The 23,455-nt window shown below is 40.4% G+C and overlaps 1 protein-coding gene across 2 annotated transcripts in view; it reads right to left on the reverse strand.

Annotated features, from left to right (window-relative positions):
* Positions 1-18,309, reverse strand: part of map3k9 (mitogen-activated protein kinase kinase kinase 9) — a 136,094-nt gene extending 117,785 nt beyond the window's left edge. For both annotated transcript variants that reach the window (XM_072569207.1, XM_072569206.1), the window contains exons 1-2: positions 17,998-18,309; positions 4,562-5,114 (exon numbers count right to left, since the gene is read on the reverse strand). In XM_072569207.1, the coding sequence (XP_072425308.1) occupies positions 4,562-5,114; positions 17,998-18,303 (859 nt within the window). In that variant the 5' untranslated portion in view covers positions 18,304-18,309. The remainder of the gene's footprint in view (positions 1-4,561; positions 5,115-17,997) is intronic.
* Between the last annotated feature and the right edge of the window lie 5,146 nt (positions 18,310-23,455).

Here is a 23,455-nt window from a genome sequence, read left to right on the forward strand (position 1 = left end):
TTGTCTCCTTTTCTGAGGATGGGAAACTCTATTTTCATTAGTATAGTCAAAGGCATTGAGCTGGAGTTCACACAGCACACGTCCCACCTCCAAGGACATTCAAGTAACCATCACCCAGACTGGATGCTCTATGTTCAGGATGTTAGTGCTTTCTACAGCAACATTTTTATCTGTGATAATATTACGATTGTTAACATTATCAAATTCAAACAAACAGTCATGCACCATCCTGAAGGTGAAGGCTGATGCAAAGTGCTATATTACCCTGATTTTCTTTACTGGCACTTCATAATATCTGTCACCTTGGTCAGTACGTGGTTCAAAGAAAAGGTTGCTTAAGGTAGTTCACTCCCACCAATTCTCCCTTGTTTGCATCTTATCTAGATTCTGTAGAATAATCAGTGGTAGAATTTATTATCGCTGTTGAAGAGACACTGTACTTAGTTAACAAAGTTGCTTATTGAATGATAGCAATAAGTACAAGCTACATTAGTTCAGGTGTAATCACTAGGACTCGAGAGCTGAACAGAATACATCTGATCCCTCCAAAGGCAAGCATAAAATTCACTTTTTCCACCACAGACAGTGACATCAACAGAATAGGCAAAACTCAATGAACATGTACAATAACTCCTTCAGCACCATCACATTACAGAATGTAAAACACTCATTTAATAAATAAAAATAAATAAATAAGAACATGCTGAAAATACTCAACAGATCAACAGCAGCAATAGAAAGAAAATAATTAACTTTATAAGTTAAGGCTTTTTCTGTTTTTCTTTCAGATTTATGGTATCTGCAATATTTTTCTTTCACACGTTTAATATTTCCACCACATATTATAAGTCCTTTGGGTTGTACCTTGAACATCTTCAGAATACCAATAAAGTCTTTTGGAATCTTCTAACTCTTCACATAACAGAAAAAGTTTTTTACCAGCACTTTCACAATTGTCTTTAATCCTCTTTTCCAGTATCCTATGGGCTGATCTAAAGGCAACCTTAATTTTACTTAACTCCATTTAATTTAGTATTAGGTGTCTGTGCATTGTAGAAAGACTTTTATTTACATCTTAGCTGACCAGTCAGGCACTTTGGGCTTTTTCTTACCACACTCCCTCCTTTTGTGCCCTTAGGGTGCTGTTGGAAGATGAAGATCTCTAGCTTGACAGTGTATTCCCTGCTCCCTCTGGCACTATCGATCAATCTTGTTGGCCACTCTACTTTCACTTGGTTGGTCTGGGTACTTTCTGTGGTGGTTACCAGGACTGTGTTCTGTTGCCCTAGTGTAGTTTCTCTAAGACTGTAGGTGGTGGACAAAATACATTGGCAAAAACAATGACTGCAGATGCTGGAAACCAGATTCTGGATTAGTAGTGCTGGAAGAGCACAGCAGTTCAGGCAGCATCCAAATAGCTTCGAATCGATGTTTCGGGCAAAAGCCCTTCATCAGGAGGGCCTTTGCCCGAAACGTCGATTTCGAAGCAATTTGGATGCTGCCTGAACTGCTGTGCTCTTCCAGCACCACTAATCCAAAATACATTGGCATCCTATTCTGTTTAGTTAGGTGAAATTTTTGTCAACTTGGATCACCTGGGTGGTACAATGGTCAACCATTCAATCTGTGGCTCTCAGTAAATGAATGCATGTTGAGCTACAAATTTAACTTAATAGTTACTTTACTGCTCAAAATCAGTGTCAAGACTGTGCAATTTGAGATAATGTCAAAATAGGACTTAAACACAAACTTAATAGCAAACATTTTAAACCATAAATTTGAATAAAAATCTAAATACTCAATATATTTAAAATTGTGCACCAAAATCAAATTAGTTCAGTATCATGAGTTCCTTTCCCTGCATGGTCTAATTAGAAAAATGCTTTAAAAGCCACTTATGTATAATTTGACAGGGTTAAAATCAATTTACTGGCCCAGGAAAACATACTGCAGAATGAAAAAAAAACAATCAGCAAAGACTATCACAAAGCCATCATAAATAAAGCAAATCACATAAGCACTTGATCTTCAGCACGTATAAACTACCATGGGTGCAGGGTTGGCGAGGGTGAAGCTGAAATCAAAAACATCTTGAAGTATTTCATAGCAAGGCCTGGGCTCAAATCTCACCTGCCCCAGAGGCATGTAATAACATCACTGAACAAGCTGATTAGAGAAAAAAATACTGACCATTATACTTATCAAATATGAAATTGAACCATAAAATCTTGAAAATTCCAGGCTCAAATCTTGATTTGTGCTGAGTTACCAATCCCAGGCAAGACAGCAGGAAGGAAATTCTCCCAGAGAAAAAAAATCTCAGATAAACATGGGAAGAAAGTTAACTCAATGATCCCTGTCGAGTGATCTTTAGTATGCCTGTTGGTCAACAACTAAACTGAGCTCAGCCAAACATGATCATAAAAAAAAAGATTCAAACAAAATTCTTTATACTCAAGGCTGCTGCCACACACACACATTTGGATAACCAGTAGCACTGTGGGCTGCCATCAATTGTACATTCACTGGTATTTGCACATATAAATAAAACAATCCTTCAAACTAAATCATAACTCTGTTTTGTGACTACTCAAATTTTGTGTGTGTTCAATCAATGCATGTTAGTGTTGAGGGGATGGAAAGATTTTCTGCCATTCAAGCATTCTCAAGAAAGGTATGATAAAGCCAGATGTCACGTAAAACTCATTTGCCCCTATCCACAATTACATGCTTCAGTCAAACCTGCAAAGAATACTCCCTTCATAAACCAATTTCACAAGATAACGCTAATGAACAACAGAGACAACATGTACCCATCTAGATTGGGTTTGAAACCAGAGACTAATTTTCTCTGGGTTAAGGTTAATACTTAGACTTTCCCTGCACCCTATAGTACAAACATTTTTTTTTACCTATGAAGTTGCTGAAAGTGTAAGTTATTAGGATAAAAAGGAATATTGATCACAAATTACCAGGTGTCAATTTCTCCATTCCCTCTCCAGCTGACCTAGGCCAAATAGAAAGGGGTCGAGAATGAATAAATTAATCCCTTACATACCGGTTGTTCAGTCTGCCTTACATAAATTAAGTGGTAAACATCTGTGCTGTCAATTTAATTGGGACCAAGCAAAATGGAGTTCATTGTGGGAAACAATGAAGTCATCCACTTTAAATCTACAAAAAAACAACAATTTTCCCAATGGTGAGAGACAAGGAACGGTGGAGAAGCAAAGGGATGTGAGTGCCCACACAAACAAATCACAAAGCTAGTGAACAGGTATAAAAAGCAATCAAAAAGACAAATGGAATATTGACATTTACCTCTACAGATTTGTAATTCAGAAGTAGGGAGTGCTACTTTGCTTGAATAAAGCCTTTTAGAATGTTCTATTCAGTTTAAGCATCAAATCTCAGAAAATAATTACCATAAAGGAACTAAAACCACAGATTGACCAGAATGGTACCCAGATTTAAAAGATTATATTATGAGATTAGGTTTGCATAAACTTGCAGCCCCTTGAGCTCAGAAAATTATCTAATCATCTAATTGATTTTATTTTAATAAGCAAGGAATTTGATAGTTTCCCTTTATCACCTGATCCTTTGATAGAAGAATCCAGAACAAAGGCAAAAAATGTTAAAATTGATGGCAGACCATTTAAGTGTGAAATGAGGAAACATTTTGACCATGGTGCTGGCCATGTGGAACTGTTTCCTCACAAGGTGGGAGGGGAACCATGGAAATTCAAAATCTAGGATCACAGATTTTTGTTAGGCAAAGATATCAAGGGACACGGAATGGAGGCAGGTCAAATGAATTTTGGGCAGAATCAGTTATGAGGATTGATTGTACATTTGTCTCAATGTGGGCAGACGTTTGCGGGGTTGGGGGAAGGCCTGATCCAAAATAGGTAAGGTTGCTATAGGGCTGCTCCCTCATGACAGAGGGACGACTGGTGGTGGCTTATTCTGAGAGTCACTTTACCTCCGGAACAGGCTGAGATGAAGACGGCGAAGCCTTCATAGGAATTAAAACTGTGCTGTTGGCGCCATCTTCACTGCAATCCATCCAACCAAGCTGATCAACTCCCAAACCCAAACTGGGCTCATCCGGAAAATGTTGGTTTAAACAGCATTCAATTTTTTTTAAACAAATCCCATCTGGTTCCTTCCACTTTCAGCATCTACAAAAAGCTGTGTACCATAGCTTTATCTTTACTGGACCATGGTACAATGCAGCAGTGGAAGAAACCTGCAAATATTATCATTGGGATAGATTTTTCATAATGGGAGTGTATGGTACATCATGGTAATCCTACCTTCATTTCCTTCTGCATTTTAAACATTAAAAGCACACCCAATGGAACTCATTTTAACTCATGACTGGAGAAGTGAAGTGAGCATGAATTTGTAATACTCTATTTCACAACGCACTTTATCAAGCACAATGTATGTAGAAAATAACTTATTCCCTGAAGCTTTTGAATTCGTCCCATCAAACCAACAAGCCCATCCTTGCGGCTGGCAAGCAATTCGCAGCAGACATCGCCGATATACTTACTGTTACTAGACTTCAGGTCCCGATGAATAATAGGAACAATTGCTTCTTCGTGCAAGTAATTCATGCCCCTTGCAATCTGTACTGCCCAGTTGACAAGAATATGAGGTGGTATCTTCTTGCCCGATAACACTCTATTTAAGGAGCCTCCACGGGCAAACTCCATGATTAAGCAAAGATTGGGCTCTTTCAGACAAATCCCTTTTAAGGCTATGATGTTAGGGTGCTTCAGCATAGCAAACAGTTTTGCTTCTTGCTTAACATTCTCAATGGTCTGACTAATATCCTCATCTGGGTCCTGCCGAGCTGCTTTAACAGCTACCTCCTCTGACCTCCAGATGCCCCTGTAGACTTTTCCAAAGCCACCGACACCAATAATCTCCTCCAGCTGCAGCTCATTAAAGTCCATTTCCAGTGGCAGAGGGTAGTGTTCCGTGCTCTGACCTTGCAACTTACTGTAACATGGGGCATTGGTGACATAGTTGCTAGGAAAGATGCCAACCTGGTCATTGATTTTGCCTGTCCACCAGCCTTCATCTCCAGAGACTTTGAAATCCTAAACAGTCAACATAGCAAAAGAGAGAGGGGGAGAATAGATTCATTTAGTTCATTGTATGTATCTTTTGCCCCTGGCAACACTCATCATTTCTCCTTGATAGCATTACACATGTTCTAAATTATTTGAATTTTTACTGTATTTTATACACTGTGGATGCTGAAGATTCCATTTTCAATCCATTAATTTATTTCATGTATATTTTCCCACAAACAGTCAAATTATAAATCAGAAAAATATTCCCAAAAAGTAGGTGTGCATTTGAAGTTTCAAGCTCGAATTCTTTCTGTCCCCTCAAAAAAAAGTTCTTACTGTGCTAAGTGTAACAGCAAACAAAATCGTCACTTCCAGATGCTGAATAATCTTCTTTGTATTTCTAATATCTTGTGTTTAATACAGCTTAAATGTAATACCCTTTGTGCATTATTTGTACCCTGAGGCTTCCTGATTTCTTCCTATCATCCAGTCATTTTTTTGACCTGTACCTTTATATTTAGAAATTTTCTTGATAAGCAATTTCCGGGTTTTAGCCATTCAAAACCAGAAGTTTAAATTGACATCCCATTAAATTGCTCTTTGATTTACGTTAGAAAAGTTTGCTTTGACATAAATAACACTGCAACGACTAAAATATAGTATAGATTAAAGTATCTCAAGTATTCAATAACATTTAGTCAGGCTTCATCTGGAGGCTCACTGAAGATGTTACTTAGTATAGTGACGAAACATCTGAATATGAAACTTCCAGCTCAGTGAGCAAACATTCATTCATTAAGTCAGGTTTTAGTATTATGTATTACTTAAGTTGGCCTTTGTAATGGATATGAAGTTAATCTCAAAAAGATTCAAACTACAAATAATTCTAAAGATCCTTTTGACCCAAATCAGATCTGTTAGTTGTTTTTTTTTACAACGCATATTACATAACATTCCCTACAGAAGAAGCAGTCCTAATATAAAGTAAGTAAAATCACATAAAGCAGAAATTGGACAACATAAAAAGACCTAACTCAAAATGATCACCATTACCATAAGTCACAGTGTTTGTTGACCTTTGAAACTTCAAAAAAAGTCCTTCCAAAAATAAGAGTTGAGTTAAACAATGAAAATTTGTCAAGCAAAGCAAAAACGAGGAATGAAAATGTTTGGCCTTGCCTCCACTGGGAGGTACAAAGACCATACATGAGAACGTGGTAGAGTTGGCCTCAACTTTTTTTTTAAGGAGGAGGAACATTTGCAATATTTTGTTTGATGGATTTAGTTAGTTCTGATGCCTTACAATGGACATTTGTGCCAAAACAAAAGAAACACAATCATTTTCCTCCCCTCTAACTCCATTCAAAGGAAGCAAGAGATGTGTCCTACATTTTTATACTCTACTGCAAAACTTCGATCATTTCACTCCCTCTCTATTATAACCTACCAATATAAAAATATCAGGGACCGTCAATCTGTATTTGGCTAACTGACTCGCATGTAAGTTGACAAAACCTTTTGTTCGTGCTTTCAAGTCAAGCACAATAGTGAATAGATATCATAACAACTAATTATTAATATCACTCAAATTCCACTTATACACTGAACCCAAATTCCAATTATTTTTAAAGTGATTTTACTGTCCACAGGTGTCCCTACCTTGAGTTATAGCAAATAGCAAGATCTCCGCAAAACTACAACAAGTTATCAACTTGACCCTGGATATTACAATAAGATGGACACAGATAGTCCCTGATGTTTTTCTATTGGTAGATTATAATAGAGAGGGAGTGAAATTTTCACATTTTTGAGTACAAAAATATTGGACATCTCTTTCTTCCTTTGAATGGACTTAGAGGGGAGGAAAATGATTTTGTTTCTTTTATTTTGGCACAAATTTCCATTATTAGGCATCAGAACTAACTAAATTCATCAAACAGAATATTAGAAATACTCCTACTCCCAAAAAATGTTGTGTCCAGCTCTATCATCTACCCATGTCTGGACTTTGTACCTCCCAATGGAGGCAAGGCCAAACATTTTCATTTCTTGTTTCTGCTTGGCTCGACACCAATACAACTTTATCTGCTGGATATTTTTACAGTTTGCATAATATGGTAAGAAAAATGTTAATAATCATGAAGAAAAATATAGCAAATGTTTTTCGCTAAAAAAATACATTCCCAGAGCTTTTCAACTTGCACAAATCAACACATTCGCAAGAGTACTAATGTAAAAGGGGAACAACATTTTGTACTGTATGAGAAGACAGTGCTGCTGGTTGGCAAGATCAGTAGAGGCAAATGCAGCAGTCCAATGATGACTAACAAGTGAAACCAAGCTTTGTTTAAACTAAAACCAGGCAAGTTAATACTGATCAAGGAACAAACCAGAAAATGGATATCACATATTTTGTTAAGTTGACAAGCACAATGTCAATACATGTTCTTCCTATCTGCAAATAGGGCCTTGTACATTGATATGTCACTTCAAGTATGTGCACAGGCACCACTCTGTAAGCCTGACTGACGATTTAAAATTATATGTCAGAGTAATTATTTGCACAGTTAGGATGATTGAACAAACATCAATCAATGTTTGAATCACACCAAATGTTAAATATTTTATTTGCAGTTTTGCAAACACAGGCTGGTGGGTACGGTCAGTACTTTGCTTATTGCAGACAGCAGAAGGCCATGAACTTCAAATATCACATGACTCATGGTGAGTCTTTTCAGCTTGACAGCAACAACTTATTAGCAGTGAACACCACTCACGATACTACTTTGTAGCAGCAGGGTGAAACAGGTAGCTTCACCTGTTGCTCAAATAGAAGGACATGTTTATCAACACTAGAAAAGGTAATAATTGAAAAATAGAACACACTTCTGCATCTGGCATCCAATCATTGTTTAACCTTAAGAACAGGCTAACAATCCCAACCACTGTTAATGAGTCATGATAGAATAGTGTACACCCAAATATCAATGCCTATGTTTTATGTTATGTAATGAATGATATTGGGTTGTGTTGACTATGCAAAACTTAATGACCAAGCTCAGGCTTCCCAGAAATCCACACAAATACAATTATATTTTCAAGTGTTTAAAATCTGAAACTCTGGACAATGCATAATCCTCTTGTGGCCTTGGTCTTCTCTATTAACTTCATAGCTGCCAGATTAAGAATTGTCACATATGATTAGAAAAATCTTTTTGCTCATTTTGAAATTTTTGGTTAGACTGAGCAACTAATTTTTCAGAAATTAGTTAAACTAGGACCCATGGTCCCTCCGCCATGTAACCATTTGGGTATTTGTCTGCAAATTTCTTTATCGATTTGAAATTATTGAAAAGATCATTTCATCAGTTCAATGGTTCTTTTAATTTTGCAAATGCGTTGCCTTGGCTTGAAATTCACAAGGATGGTGCAACATTCCTCCAGAGAATTTACAACCCAAAATGTGTGTCTTAACAGTGTTCAGGACAATAAATTCAAACTGTGCAAGGCAAACAAAGCCAGAAAAAAAATTTACAGAATTTCATAGATCAGTATAAAATAAATCAAGTAACACACATTGTTTGAATTTTTATAAATAAATCATTTCATAGATGAGCACTTAACAGTCACATTGCCATTGGTTTGAAAACTATGCTTAAGTGACCTTCGCAACTGACTGCACAATAAAATCTGCAGATGCTGTCCACCAATAAGGAAAATGGTTTACAGTTTTACAAGCTTGAACCAATTTCTATTTAGAGTTTATAAATTTAAAAGGGTAAAAACAAATGACTGCAGATGCTGGAGACCAGATTCAAAGGCTGTTCATGTGGCAAGTTGAGAAGTCACCAGGGAATAAGAACCAAGGTCATAATCTCATCTCATGAACAAGGCAACTCCATAAACCAGAAAGTCAAAAAACTTATTAGTCTAGAATGAAACTTTACAACTTAATGTATTTTGCCTTAAATTGGTATTGGACAGCAGCCAAGAAAACAATGTGTAAAAACTACATTTTGATGTTTCAGATCTCCCATATTCCCTGCAAAAGTAATGTTTTTTTTAATTAAGCAATTGCAAAGATCAGCAACAGCAAGTCAATGCAAAGTCATAAATGTTTGTTAATCTAAAACATTGTTAAAAATTGCACTGGTGCACAGAAAACTACTGGAAGAAAAGTTAGCGTAACATTTTGCATGTAATCCTTCATCAACACTGAGGATGCATCTGATCTAAATCATTAACCAGCCTTATTCTTTCAGATGCTAAATGATATGATGTTCACTAAGCCAACATTCTGCTTTTATTTTAAATGTCATAAATATAAGCAATCCTCTGTGCACTGGTGTTGCCTGGAGGATTTCTATTTTTTTCCATTTTTATTTCAGATTTACATTTTTATTTCAGATTTTTTTTTGTTGCTTCTGTGTTGACCGTAGTTATATCACTTGGAAGGTAACACAAAATGCAATTCCACTGAGAAAGTTCAGCTTTTTTTGGAATGATGAGTGGCACTGGGGAAAGCAGCATGGGTAAGAAAAAAGATTATGGATACTTTGAGCAATGGATGGAACAATACATATAACAAAATTCATTAAAAGCCACATTTTACCATATCACACAACACCTTCTTGAGCCTCACTGTGACCAAAATGCTCTTTAATTTAATGTAAAAATACATTTGCAATGAGGAAGGGCAAAACCAAGCTCCAATTTCAGCTATTTAACTTAAGGTTCAGTCAGATGACCAGTTGCAGAAACCCACCATGGTACTGATTGGATCTTAAATAAAACTGGTGAAAAGGAAATAACCCAATTTTTTTCCAGCCCATCACAAACTCACTGTATTTTACATTGACATGCAACTCGGTCAACGTGATTCAAGGATGCAATTGTTCGCACAAAATGCATTATTGCCTTGAAATGCAAATATGTACTTTTTGTCAGATGTGGGAGTTTAAAGAGAGTTTAAGGGTTACTGCGGATTATATCTACCATAAATGCTGTTGGATGCGAATCTTATCAGATCTAGTGGATTGGTTGGAGAGACAGGTAGAAGCGATGAGGAATTTGCAACAGCAACAGTATGTGATGGATGGCAGTTAAAGGAAGGGGCGAAAGTCTCAGATACAGTCACATAGATGGGTTAACCATAAGAAGGGTAAGAGAGGTAGGCAGCTAGTGCAGGAGTCTTTTGTGGATATCTTCGAGGAGAAAGTGAGGACTGCAGATGCTGGAGATCAGAGCTGAAAATGTGTTGCTGGAAAAGCGCAGCAGGTCAGGCAGCATCCAAGGAACAGGAGAATCGACGTTTCGGGCATGAAGGCTCATGCCCGAAATGTCGATTCTCCTGCTCCTTGGATGCTGCCTGACCTGCTGCGCTTTTCCAGCAACACATTTTCAGCTCTTTTGTGGATATAACCATTTCAAACAGGTATGCTGCTTTGCAAAATGGAGGGGGTGATGGATTTTCAGGGGAACATAGCACGAACAGCCAAGTTTCTAGTATTGAGACTGGCTCTAATGCAACGAGGGGTACGTCAGCTTCCAAGAGATCAATTGTATTAGGGGATTCTATAGTCAGAGGTACAGACAGACGTTTCTGTGGCCAGCAGAGAAAAAGCAGAATAGTGTATTGTTTCCCTGGTGCCAGGATCAAGGAAGTCTCAGGAAGGATAGAAAGGGAGGCAAGAGAGGAGGGGGAGTGGCATTTTTTGATAAGGGATAGCATTACAGCTGTGCTTAGGGAGGATATTCCTGGAAATACATCCAGGGAAGTTATTTGGGTGAAACTGAGAAATAAAAAAGGGATGATCACATTATTGGAATTGTATTATAGACCCCCCAATAGTCAGAGGGAAATTGAGAAACAAACTTGGAAGGAGATCTCAGCTATCTGTAAGAATTATAGGGTAGTTATGGTAGGGGATTTTAACTTTCCAAACATCGACTGGGACTGCCACAGTGTTAAAGGTTTTTTTTAGATTAGATTAGATTACTTACAGTGTGGAAACAGGCCCTTCGGCCCAACAAGTCCACACCGCCCCGCCGAAGCGTAACCCACCCATACCCCTACCCCTACCCCTACATCTACATCTACCCCTTACCTAACACTACGGGCAGTTTAGCAATGGCCAATTCACCTGACCTGCACATCTTTTGGACTGTGGGAGGAAACCGGAGCACCCGGAGGAAACCCACACAGACACGGGGAGAACGTGCAAACTCCACACAGTCAGTCGCCTGAGGCGGGAATTGAACCCGGGTCTCTGGCGCTGTGAGGCAGCAGTGCTAACCACTGTGCCACCGTGCCGCCCATAATTTGTTTAGATGGAGAGGAATTTCTTAAGTGTGTATAAGACAATTTTCTGATTCAGTATGTGGATGTACCTACTAGAAAAGGTTCAAAACTTGACCTACTCTTGGGAAATAAGGCAAGGCAGGTGACTGAGGTGTCAGTGGGGGAGCACTTTGGGGCCAGTGACCATAATTCTATTCATTTTAAAATAGTGATGAAAAAGGATAGACCAGATCTAAAAGTTGAAGTTCTAAATTGGAGGAAGGCCAATTTTGATGGTATTAGGCAAGAACTTTTGAAAGCTGACTGGAGGCAGATTTCGCAGGTAAAGGGACGGCTGGAAAATGGGAAGCCTTCAGAAATAAGATAATAAGAATCCAGAGAAAGTATATTCCTTTCAGGGTGAAAGGGAAGGCTGGTAGGTATAGGGAATGCTAGATGATGAAAGAAATTGAGGGTTTGGTTAAGAAAAAGGAAAGATATGTCAGGTATAGACAAGGATCGATTGAGTGAATCCTTAGCAGAATATAAAGAAAGTACGAGTATACTTAAGAGGGAAATCAGGATGGCAAAACAGAGACATGAGATAGCTTTGACAAATAGAATTAAGGAGAATCCAAAGGGTTTTTACAAATATATTAAGGACAAAAGGGTAACTAGGGAGAGAATAGTGCCCCTCACAGATAAGCAAGGCGGCTTTTCTGTGGAGCCACAGAAAATGGGAGAGATACTAAATGAATATTTTGCATCAGCATTTACTGTGGCCAAGGATATGGAAGATATAGACTGTAGGGAAATAGATGGTGACATCTTGCAAAATGTCCAGATTACAGAGGAGGAAGTGCTGGATGTCTTGAAACGGTTAAAGGTGGATAAATCCCGGGGACCTGATCAGGTGTACCCGAGAACTCTGTGGGAAGCTAGAGAAGTGATTGCTGAGCCTCTTGCTGAGGTATTTGTATCATTGATAGTCACAGGTGAGGTGCCGGAAGACTGGAGGTTGGCAAACGTGGTGCCACTGTTTAAGAAGGGTGGTAAAGACAAGCTAGGGAACTCTAGACCGGTGAGCCTGACCTCGTTGGTGGGCAAGTTGTTGGAGGGAATCCTGAAGGACAGGATGTACATGTATTTGGAAAGACAAGGACTGATTCGGGATAGTCAACATGGCTTTGGGAAATCATGTCTAACAAACTTGATTGAGTTTTTTGAAGGAGTAACAAAGAAGATTGATGAGGGCAGAGCAGTAGATGTGATCTATATTGACTTCAGTAAGGTATTCGACAAGGTACCCCATGGGAGACTGATTAGCAAGGTTAGATCTCATGGAATACAGGGAGAACTAGCCATTTGGATACAGAACTGGCTCAAAGGTAGAAGACAGAGGGTGGTGGTGGAGGGTTGTTTTTCAGCCTGGAGGTCTGTGACCAGTGGAGTGCCACAAGGATCGGTGCTGGTCCTCTACTTGTTGTCATTTACATAAATGATTTGGATGTGAGCATAAGAGGTACAGTTAGTAAGTTTGCTGATGACCCCCCAGTAGTCAGAGGGAAATTGAGAAACAAACTTGGAAGGAGATCTCAGCTATCTGTAAGAATTATAGGGTAGTTGGAGATGTAGTGGACAGCGAAGAGGGTTCCCTCAGATTACAACAGGATCTGGATCAGATGGGCCAATGGGCCGAGAAGTGGCAGATGGAGTTTAATTCAGATAAATGCGAGGTGCTGCATTTTGGGAAAGCAAATCTTAGCAGGACTTGTACATTTAATGGTCAGGTCCTAGGGAGTGTTGCTGAACAAAGAGACCTTGGAGTGCAGGTTCATAGCTCTTTGAAATTGGAGTCGCACGGAGATAGGATAGTGAAGAAGGTATTTGGTATGCTTTCATTTATTGGTCAGAGTACTGGGTACAGGAGGTGGGAGGTCATATTGAGGCTGTACAGAACATTGGTTAGGCCACTGTTGGAATATTGCGTGCAATTCTGGTCTCCTTCCTATTGGAAAGATGTTGTGAAACTTGAAAGGGTTCAGAAAAGATTTACAAGGTTGTTGCCAGGGTTGGAGGGTTTGAGCTACAGGGAGAGACTGAACAGGCTGGGGCTGTTTTCACTGGAGCGTCGGAGGCTGAGGGCTGACCTTATAGAGGTTTACAAAATTATGAGGGACATGGATAAATAGACAAAGTCTTTTCCCTGGAGTCCAGAACTAGAAGGCATAGGTTTAGGGTGAGAGGGGAAAGATATAAAAGAGACCTAAGGGGCAACTTTTTCACGCAGAGGATGGTACATGTATGGAATGAGCTGCCAGAGGATGTGGTGGAGGCTGGTACAATTGCAGCATTTAAGAGGCATTTGGATGGGTATATGAATAGGAAGGGTTTGGAGGGATATGGGCTGGGTGCTGGCAGGTGGGACTAGTTTGGGTTGGGCTATCTGGTCGGAATGGACGGGTTGGACCGAAGGGTCTGTTTCCATGCTGTACATTTCTATGACTATGACTCCAAGTCAGGGTTCACAAAACAGATTTTTGACATGGCAGGCAAATTGATTGTTTCTTTATAAAAATAAATGCTTGATTGTTGGCTTTACAAGTAGAGTCAAAGAACACAAAAACAAGGGAACTGTGTTAGACCTTTATGATTCATTAGTTATCCTCAGTTGAAGTACTGAGACACCACTCTTCAGAAAGGATACCAAAGCTTTGTAGTGGGTACAGAGGAAATCATCTTTAATTTCCCATTTATAACTCTCTAACAAAATTTGCTCTTTTAAATCTCTCCATTTGACTTGTGAATTCTTGGTTAGTATTGGTTATGGCGACTTCATCTATAGTGTTTTGGTACAATTACAAATAAAATTAAATTTATTTCATAACTTGTGCTCAATTATGCATATTTATGAGAATGATCCTATATTCTTACACAGTTGAGCATTTAAATTTCCGTTTCCCAAATGGTAGTGACTCCTTTAAATTATTTAGATTGTTTTCTTACTTTCTCATGTTGTAGTAAATGGGGAATGCCCCATATGAAATAAGTTTTATATAAAAATAAAAAATGGGGTCATTCTCAAGGAGAAAAGGAAGATTCTGAACAAAACACAAATACTTAAGCTGATGGTGGTGAATAAAGATTACTAATAATGACAAATAGGAAGATATTAAGGAAAATGACATTGAAAAAAATCTAAACTGATGAAGCAGTTTTGCCATCAATAAATGGACTTACATTGGACCCATAGCAACAATGGGATAGAGATGCTGTCAGGTGTATGGTTTTAGGAAACACTGATAGTTCACAGCATTCCCTTTTAACAATCTTAGTTTGGATTTCTAACAAGAGTTTTTAGAATCAAGAATGTAAAACATCCTTTGGGTTGTTACCAACAAGACAGTACAGAAACCAAATAAAGAAAAGCACAAGTGAATACACATGCATATACATATATTGCATTGGTGAAGTGTGGCTGAGAGTTTAATGTAAGCCTAGAAACATACAGAACTTTGAGAATGTTAAGATCAATTTTGAGTGTTAACCTAACAGAACATTGCACCATTGAACATGACTTTCATACACATATTTATAACTCACTCTTGGGATGTGGATGTCACTGGCTGAGCCAACATTTATTGTCCATCCCTAGTTGCTCTTAAGATAGTGTTGAGCTGTTTTCTTCAAACACAGTTATTGTTATATAATCGTATACAGTGAAACAAAACTGAGTTCCAACATGCACTATTAAACCATATTGCTTTTTCATTCTTCTTTCTGAAGGGTATCACTTCATACTTTGGCAACTGGCATTAAATTTTAAACATTACATGCTTATGAATTTCAACCAAATCCAACTTTATCAAACCGCTTCATACACATGCTGTCACCCTCTTCAATGTTACATTAAAGAAGGGCTAAAGGACTGCAAGAGGTGTATAGATAGGAAAGAGTGTAGCAATAGAGGGAGTTGAACATAATGAGAATTTCAAACTGAGGATTCAGAGCCAATGGAAGTCAGCTTGTACAGAAGTAACATGTAAATCTGACTTGCCTGTGGATTAGGATATAGGCAGCAGCATTTTGAATGAATTCAAGTTTATATAGTATGGAAGACAGGAGAGTAGGACAGCAAATAAGAATAGTCAAATGTAGAAGTAACAATGACACAAGTTGTGGTTTCAACACCTTATCTTCTGCCTGGGCAGCCTTTAGCCTGGAGGAGTCAACACTGAGTTCTTCAAGTTCAATAACCTCTCTTCCCTTCCCTGAATCACTTCCCAGCCCCTCCCACTCCTCCCATCACATACTGGATTCATTCCTCCCATCGACCAAACAGGTCTTACCTTCTACATGTTTTCACTTATCCCCACTTCACCACCCTGCCCCCTCCACCCCCTTTATCTGTAGCTCCCCTTACACCCAGCCCCAGTCCCAAAGAAGGGTTACATCCGAAACATCAACTTCTCCACCTCCTGATGCTGCCTGGCTTGCTGTATTCTTCCAGCCTCCTGCTTGTCTACAAATTATGGTTTCAGCAGCAGATGGGTAGAAGTAAAGCTAGAGATCGGTGACATCACTGAAGTGGGCACAGGAGCATTGCAGACATGGTTATTGGGTCAGAAGCTCAGCTTTAGACCAATGATGAGGTCAAGGCTGGAAAAGGTCTAGTTCAGCTTTCGACAGTGATCAGAGAGGGGGAGTTCACTAAGTAATGCAATTTGTAACACAGTATGGGAGACAGTAGCTATTGACTTCCCAATTAAATAAACACATTAAGAGCCATTTGATACTAGTTTTAGAGAAACAGCATGACAAATTATAAGGGGCAAAAAGAATGAGAGAGGTGAGAATAATTTATAGTGGATGCCATTGTCATACATATGGAGAAAGTGAGGACTGCAGATGCTGGGGATCAGAATCGACAGTGTGGTGCTGGAAGAGCACAGGTCAGGCATCATTTGAGGAGCTAGAGAATCAAGATTTCAGACATAAGCCCTTCGTCAGGAATGAGGCTTGTGGGCCACGGGGCTGAGAGATAAATGGGAGGTAGGTGGGGTTGGGGTGGGGGAGGTAGCTGAGAATGCAATAGGTAGATGAAGGTGAGGGAGAAGATGATAGGTCAGAGAGGAGGGTGGAATGGATATATGGGATAGGTGATGGACAGGTCAAGAGGGCAAGTGGGACATGCAGATCCTGGACCTCCCCTATCGCCAAACCCTTACCAACTGATACCTGGAGGAAGAACCCCTCATTATTCCGCCTTGGGACCCTGCAACCACACGGGATCAATGTGGATTTCACCAGTTTCCTTATTTCCCTCCCCTACATTATCCCAGTTCCAAGCCTCCAACTTGGCACTGTCCTCTTGACCTTTGCCATCTAGCCACTCCACTCTCATCTCTGACCTATCACCTTCTCCCCCACCTTCATGTATCTATTGCATTCTCAGCTACCTTCCCCCAACCCCACACCCCCTCCCATTTTCTCTCAGCACACACCCCCAGGCCCACAAGACTCATTCGTGATGAAGGGCTTATGCCCGAAACGTTGATTCTCCTGCTCCTCGGATGCTTCCTGACCGGCTGTGCTTTTTCAGCACCAAAATCACAACTCATGCATATGGAATCTGACATGATTTCGGACAATGTGCCAGGGTACAGTATGAGGATGAGATATAGGAGAGGACCAAGCGTGTACTATTGGGACATTACAGGTAACAGTGAAGCAACGGAAACAGAAGCCATTGCAACTGAACTCTTGGCTTTGATGGATAGATATGAACGTTGTTAATCCAGGTGAGAACAGTTCCACCCAACTGATAATAAAGGTGATTTAGAATAGGATGTTATGCTTCTTTACATCCATAGTTTGAAAAAAGATAGTAAACTTCAGCCACAATTATATATCCATGGGGATAGGTGTTTCAGAACAGGTGAACACAAATTTCTCAGGTGCAACACATTCATTGGAAAGTTGGAGATGGTTTACAAGAACAGGAGTATCAACTTAAGATTTTGGAGATCAGCAGATAACCGCAGGTTTGAAAGGGAGATACCATCATAGGAGAGGATTGTTAACAGGAGTAACTATTAATGTGGATGGGAAGGAAACGCAAGAAGGAAAATATCCCTTTAAAGCAGCCATGCATTATCGTTGGTGTCCCGTCATTCAACCGTTCTTCTTTCCAATACCAATACGTCCCCCAGCGAAAAAAATATTAAAGTTTGGCTACAATTCACAAGTTAAATTATGGTGAATTTGCATTTCGGATGAAGGATACTATATGGGGTTGTAGGTGAGGTTAGAAATGCTTATCGCCGTGTACTTTTGAATGAAAAATGCTCAAACGCTCGCTTTAAATGACACCAGCGCCCTGATCACTGGTGCGTTTCATCACCTTTCTCCACTTCCTACATTACTGTCTGCATTCGCTCTGTTCCTTCGTGTGCAGAATGCTTTGTTTTGAAAACAAAAATGAGAAATTCATTTGCAAACCAACGATGGATCTCGGAGAGGGGGAGGGCATGGGTGAGCTTCATAGAGAAAGGTGCCCGGGGGACGGTGTAGCTGGCGGGGGGGGGGGGGGGGGGGGGAGATGAGGCAGAAAAGGCAGCCCTTTACCTTGGAGAGCACCTCCACCACGTCCCCCTTGCGCAGGCTGAGCTCGTCCTCTGCGCTCGCCTCGTAATCGAAGACGGCGGTCCAGAACAGGTTAGAGGGGGCTGGATGCTGTGGCTGGGGAGGGGGAGGAGGCTGCTCCTCTTCATCTTCCTCCTCATCCTCCTCCTCTTCTTCCTCCTCCTCCTCCTCCTCCTCTTCTTCCACCGGCTGCTGCTGCACCGCCCTGTCCCTCTCTTCAGCCTCTTCCTTCCCGGTGGCAGAGGAGGAGCAGGGAGACCTGATGAACATGGACCGGAGCTGCTCCATGGGAGAGGGTGTGAGAGAGAGAGAGAGACAGAGAAAGAGATACAGCGAGCAGCCGGTGCCGCCGCTCCTCCTCCGCTCGGCTGTGCACGCCCTCCCTCCTTCCCTTCCCCCACACTTTGCTCCAGCCCCCACCTGCGGCTCAGTCTAACCTGAGGATGGAGGGAGGGATGCAGGAAAGGGGCAGGGCATGAAGCCGTCTCCCCGCCCTCCCCCTGCTCGCTCCGATTGGTCAAGCGCTCCTGCCACTCCAAGCCTCCCCGGGCCCCATTGGCCACGCTCGGCTGCCCATCACGCGGACTCCCCGGGGATCCGCTTGCAGCAGCAGCAACGGAGGGCGGCGCGAGCTGAGCCCTGCATCCTTCCCTCAGTCCCCAGCATTTTTTTCTTTGGGAAGGTTTGGGTCGGGGGAGCCGGGAGGTTTGTAAATGCTCTCCTTACCCCCCCCCCCCCTTTCCAGCCGCTAGGTTGAATTTGCTGGTGCTTTGCAACAGAGGATGCTGGTTGCAACTGCTGTCAGCGATTCTCACTCTCCAGCGACAGTGGGAATTGCGATGCTGGCTCAGGGTTGGACGTCTTTAGATGAATGCACTGCCAGGACTGTGCTTTCACTTGCGTTCACTCTTTTAGGACGGTCGGACACCATGCTGTGCGCCTTGCTGCTCCTGCCCTTAGTGGGACGGCATCGCGAACGGTTGTCCGCATTCCGCCAATATTTATATGGTTGACCCTAGCTGAAGCCTGGGCCTGACCTGCTGAAATTGTAGCCATGCTTCGGAAAACTTCGACATGAGAAATAATCTGAAGATGGGTCTTGAAGATTCCGAGTGACGAGGCGCTGGTTATTTCCCTTGGCAGATTGTTCCATTGTGGGATTGTTCCCTTGGGACAAAAGCCACTCTTCAGTCCAATCAAACCAGAATGGAAACAAATTCAATGCTTATGATTCTTCCTAGGCCCTTCGGACTTTACGTTTGAGTTTATTAATGTTCGGGTAACTTCAACCATTTGTACAGCCAAATAATAAATGTGTACAGTGCAAAGAATTGAATGGCAAAGCCCCATGACTTGATGGTGTGTTTCAGAGTATCTTAAATTAAGTGGCTGCAGACATGTAGTTGTTTGGTTGTCAACCTTCCAGAATTCCCTAGGTTTTGGAAAGGCCCCAATATATTAGAAAAAAGCACACGTTACATCCCTATTCAAAAATGAGACAGAAATTATTGGCCAGTGGGTCTGACATCTGTCACTGAAAATGTTTGAATTCATTATTAACAATGTGGTAGCAAGCAATTTTAACAAAAATAAAACAGAGCCAATTTAGTTTTATGGAAGAAAAATCATATTTCTCAAATTTATTATAAGTTGTTTTATTCATTTATGGCATGTGAGCCACTTGCAAGGCCAGCATTTATTCGCTGTGCCTAATTGCCCTGGAACGGAGTGGCTTGCTAGGTCATTTCAGAGTGCATTTACGAACCCACCACATTGCTGCAGGTCTGACGTCACATATAAACCAGACCAGTTAAGTACAGAAAGTTTGTTTATCTGAAGGACACTAGTGAATCAAATGTGTGTGTTTTTTCACAACAATTAATACATGATCATTGTTAAATGAGCTTTTAATTCCAGATTTTTTTAGGGATTTCAAACTTTACCAATTGCCATGGTGAGATTCATCCCAGATTCTGGATTACTAATAAAAATAATTATCAGTATACCACTGCCATTCCAGTGGATGTAACAAGCTGGATGATAAAGGTGAACTGTATATACTGCATTTTGATTTCCAAAAGCTTTTGATAACGTGCCACATAAAAGATAAGAATTCAAAGTATTTGGTGTACAGGGAAATCACAAAGAGTCAAACTCAGATGACACAAAATTCTAGTTATTTAACTGCTGATGACCATTACCAACAGTAAAATGGCAAATCCAATTAGAATAATATTCTAAACTGGAATTCTACACTGGTTGCTTCAGATTAGGTAAACTTGACTTGCCCCTTGACCATGCCAATCAATCAGAATGAAGTTAGAGCTCACAAGAGAATGAAAGCATGGACACAAGGTCACATGGATATCAAGATTTTCCTGTGAAGGGATGGACAAAGGCTTCCAGTTGGTTAAGCATTTCATAAAATTAAAAATCTTGCCAACTGGAGAGAAAGTGAAATGAATACAGCAAGTGGAAAACCATACCATGGAAAGTGGACATTGCAAAGGAGTAGGTGATCCCACCATCAAGTTTATCCACTATTATGGAAAACATTTTGGAACAGGCAGATATTCCTTCTAGCAAGGAAGAGAATGAGATCTGTTGCCTATTCTGAAACTGAAGAATCTGAGCAGAGAACATTCTCATCTTCAGTCCGATTCTGCAGGAAAGTGGAGTCATCCTGACAAAGAGGTTGACTGCAAGGAGTCACCCGCTGCAATGAGTGGCTGGACAGAATTCAGACGAGGCACATTGAAATGGTGAGGCTGGGGCAGTACAGCAGAAATGTAAGATGATTGGCTCCAAAATGGCTCTCACATTTTGAGTGGATGTGCACCACACCCCTTAATATGACTTTTTTTTTTAACAGGGATGAATCCAGATTGTTTTACTGTTTTGCCAGTTCTCTTTGATGTTTAAAGGTAAAAGTAGAATGATGAAAAAGGTGTAGAAAGTGGTGATGGAAGCCACAATCATCAACTGGGTTCAAACAGATGACAGCCACACAACCACAATGTCGAGGAGCACAATGGAGTCAACCTGTTGGCAAGGGTCCTTTCACTCAGCTGCAGGAGACCGGAAAGGAAATTCCAACAGTAACAACCACGGAAACTGGCAATATGGTGCACAGCCAATGTGCACTACGCAATGGAACTGCCAGATGAGACAATCATAGGTTCAGTATGTTCATCAACCAAGGAGGCCAATGTCCTGAAGAATCCAATGAATGCCAGCGTGTTTTCCCAACTGTATCCCTTTCCAACACCATAAATGGCTTAGACATCTTCTAAGATTTTGCATTTCAACGTGGAAGCATAACAACTGTTTGACTGCATGTAAAATGGGTAAATTTGCCATCATCTTACTGGACCACAAGGCTGGAGAGAGATGACTGTTAGAGGTTGAGTAGGAGTAACCTCAGGCAGTGTGTGGGAATTGAACCCACACTGTTGGTGCCACTCTGCATTTGCAAACCAGCTGTCCAGCCAAGTGAACTAACTGACCCCTTGACTGCATGACAGCACAGTGGACTGTCTCGCACTTGTCTGAAAACAGTACACATGAGAAAAATATTACAGTGTTTTACCAGAGCTAGCTCCTTGGCCTTTTTCCACGCAAATTCCTTGCTTTTTGCAAGGTCAGACCATTGTAACAAATTGAATAAAGACTATTTCATACATTTACTGCTTTACTGTGTCTCGTTTTGTGATTGAATCTGTTGTTTTTGCTATAGATCATGTTTCGAAGCATTTTGGATTACCTAGAGACACATTCCTGTGGGAACTGGGCCTTCTTGACTATCACATGCTCCTCTGAACACAATTTGAAAGTGGTTTCCCTGGGATTCAACATATCGAGATTTTTCTGTTTTATACTGGCATAGTTTGAGGCTTGTCTCAGCTGTGACTCATTTGGGAGCCCACTTGTTTCTGTGTTACAAATCAAGTCCCACTCTCAGGGTTGAGCATAAAAATCAAGTCTGTCACTCCTTTACATTATTGAGTGGTTCACTGTTGAAGATGTCGTCCTTCAGATGAGGTGAAAACAGATGCCTTATCTGCCTTGTCCAGTGCATGTTAAAGATCACAGTGCATTATTTAAAAGAAGACCAGAGATGTTATCACTAATGGACTGCACAATACATATCTCTCAATAAACAGCATAAACAGGTCATCTGATCATTATCACATTACTGTTCTAGACATTTGCTGAGTGCAAGCATCAGAAATTTCTGATTTAAATCATTTTGTTTATCACTTTGTCCTGGCACTGGAAATGTTAAATACCTTTGGCTGTTTTTCAAAAACTTAATGATATCCTTCCCGTTCAAAGTTCAATTGATCTTTCAGTAACTAGAAGAAAAAAGATAAGTTCGTATGAGTTAGGTACATTAACAGAATTACCTTTTAGATCCAGGGTCTTGTGAGGTATTTTTCTTTGTTTATTTTGTATTTCTAGTATGTCATCTTAATTTTACCAGAGCTAACCTCAGAGTTTACCTCCTTTTCCATGTCCCTCCCATAGCTTGGGCTGAGATCCAACTGGGTATCTTGCACTCTGGGCTGTTCCTAACTGGATGAAATAAATTGTGCTTTGTTTCTGTACATGTAAGAACATAATAACATGGGGTATAGAAGCAATAAATATGGCCTTTTGAGCCTGCTGTGCTATTTAAAAAGATCATGGCTGACTTGATTTTTGCATCAACTCCCCTTTTCTGCATATTCCCCATAACTTTTGACTCCATAATATTTGAAAATATTTTGTATCTCAACCTTGAGTACATGCAATGACTCATCCTCCAGCATTCTTGAGTGTAAAGAATTCCAAAGATTCGAAAACCTCTGAACAAAGAAAATCCTGCTCATGTTTTACTTAAATGGACAACTCCTTATTTCAAAACTGTGACCCTTAGTTCTAAATTGCTATTCTGGGGAAAAACATCCTGTCAGCATCTATTCTATCAAACCCCATCAAAATATCATGTACCCCGTCCTTCTCAAGAGCAACTAAGGACACACACATCCCATGGGTAAACAAATAAAATAAAGAGTACTTTTGAGGGCTCGATTTATGGATTGTCAATTTGTTCCAACATGCACAGATTTGTGAACATCATAATGTTGCATGACACACGTGTTTATTTGACACTTTATGTTGACTTCATATTCTCCTCTGTAGTCATCATTCCAACAGTCACAAACTGTTTATCACCTATCAACCTGACTGCACCACACAAAAGATTGATTCAGGTTGATTCATTGGAATCTTTAACTCCTATCTCTCCAGTTGATATCTGAACCTGCTTGTTATGCTCTTTTTTTGCAAACACTTGTTTGTAAAATGATTCAACTTCTTGCAGTGAGAACATTTCCTGCTACACAGTGAACAAGCCTTTTTTCTTTACCTGATGTTCTCTCATCCTGTCCATGATGTA

This window comes from Chiloscyllium punctatum, chromosome 4, assembly GCF_047496795.1.
Source record: "Chiloscyllium punctatum isolate Juve2018m chromosome 4, sChiPun1.3, whole genome shotgun sequence".
Classification (NCBI taxonomy): domain Eukaryota; kingdom Metazoa; phylum Chordata; class Chondrichthyes; order Orectolobiformes; family Hemiscylliidae; genus Chiloscyllium; species Chiloscyllium punctatum.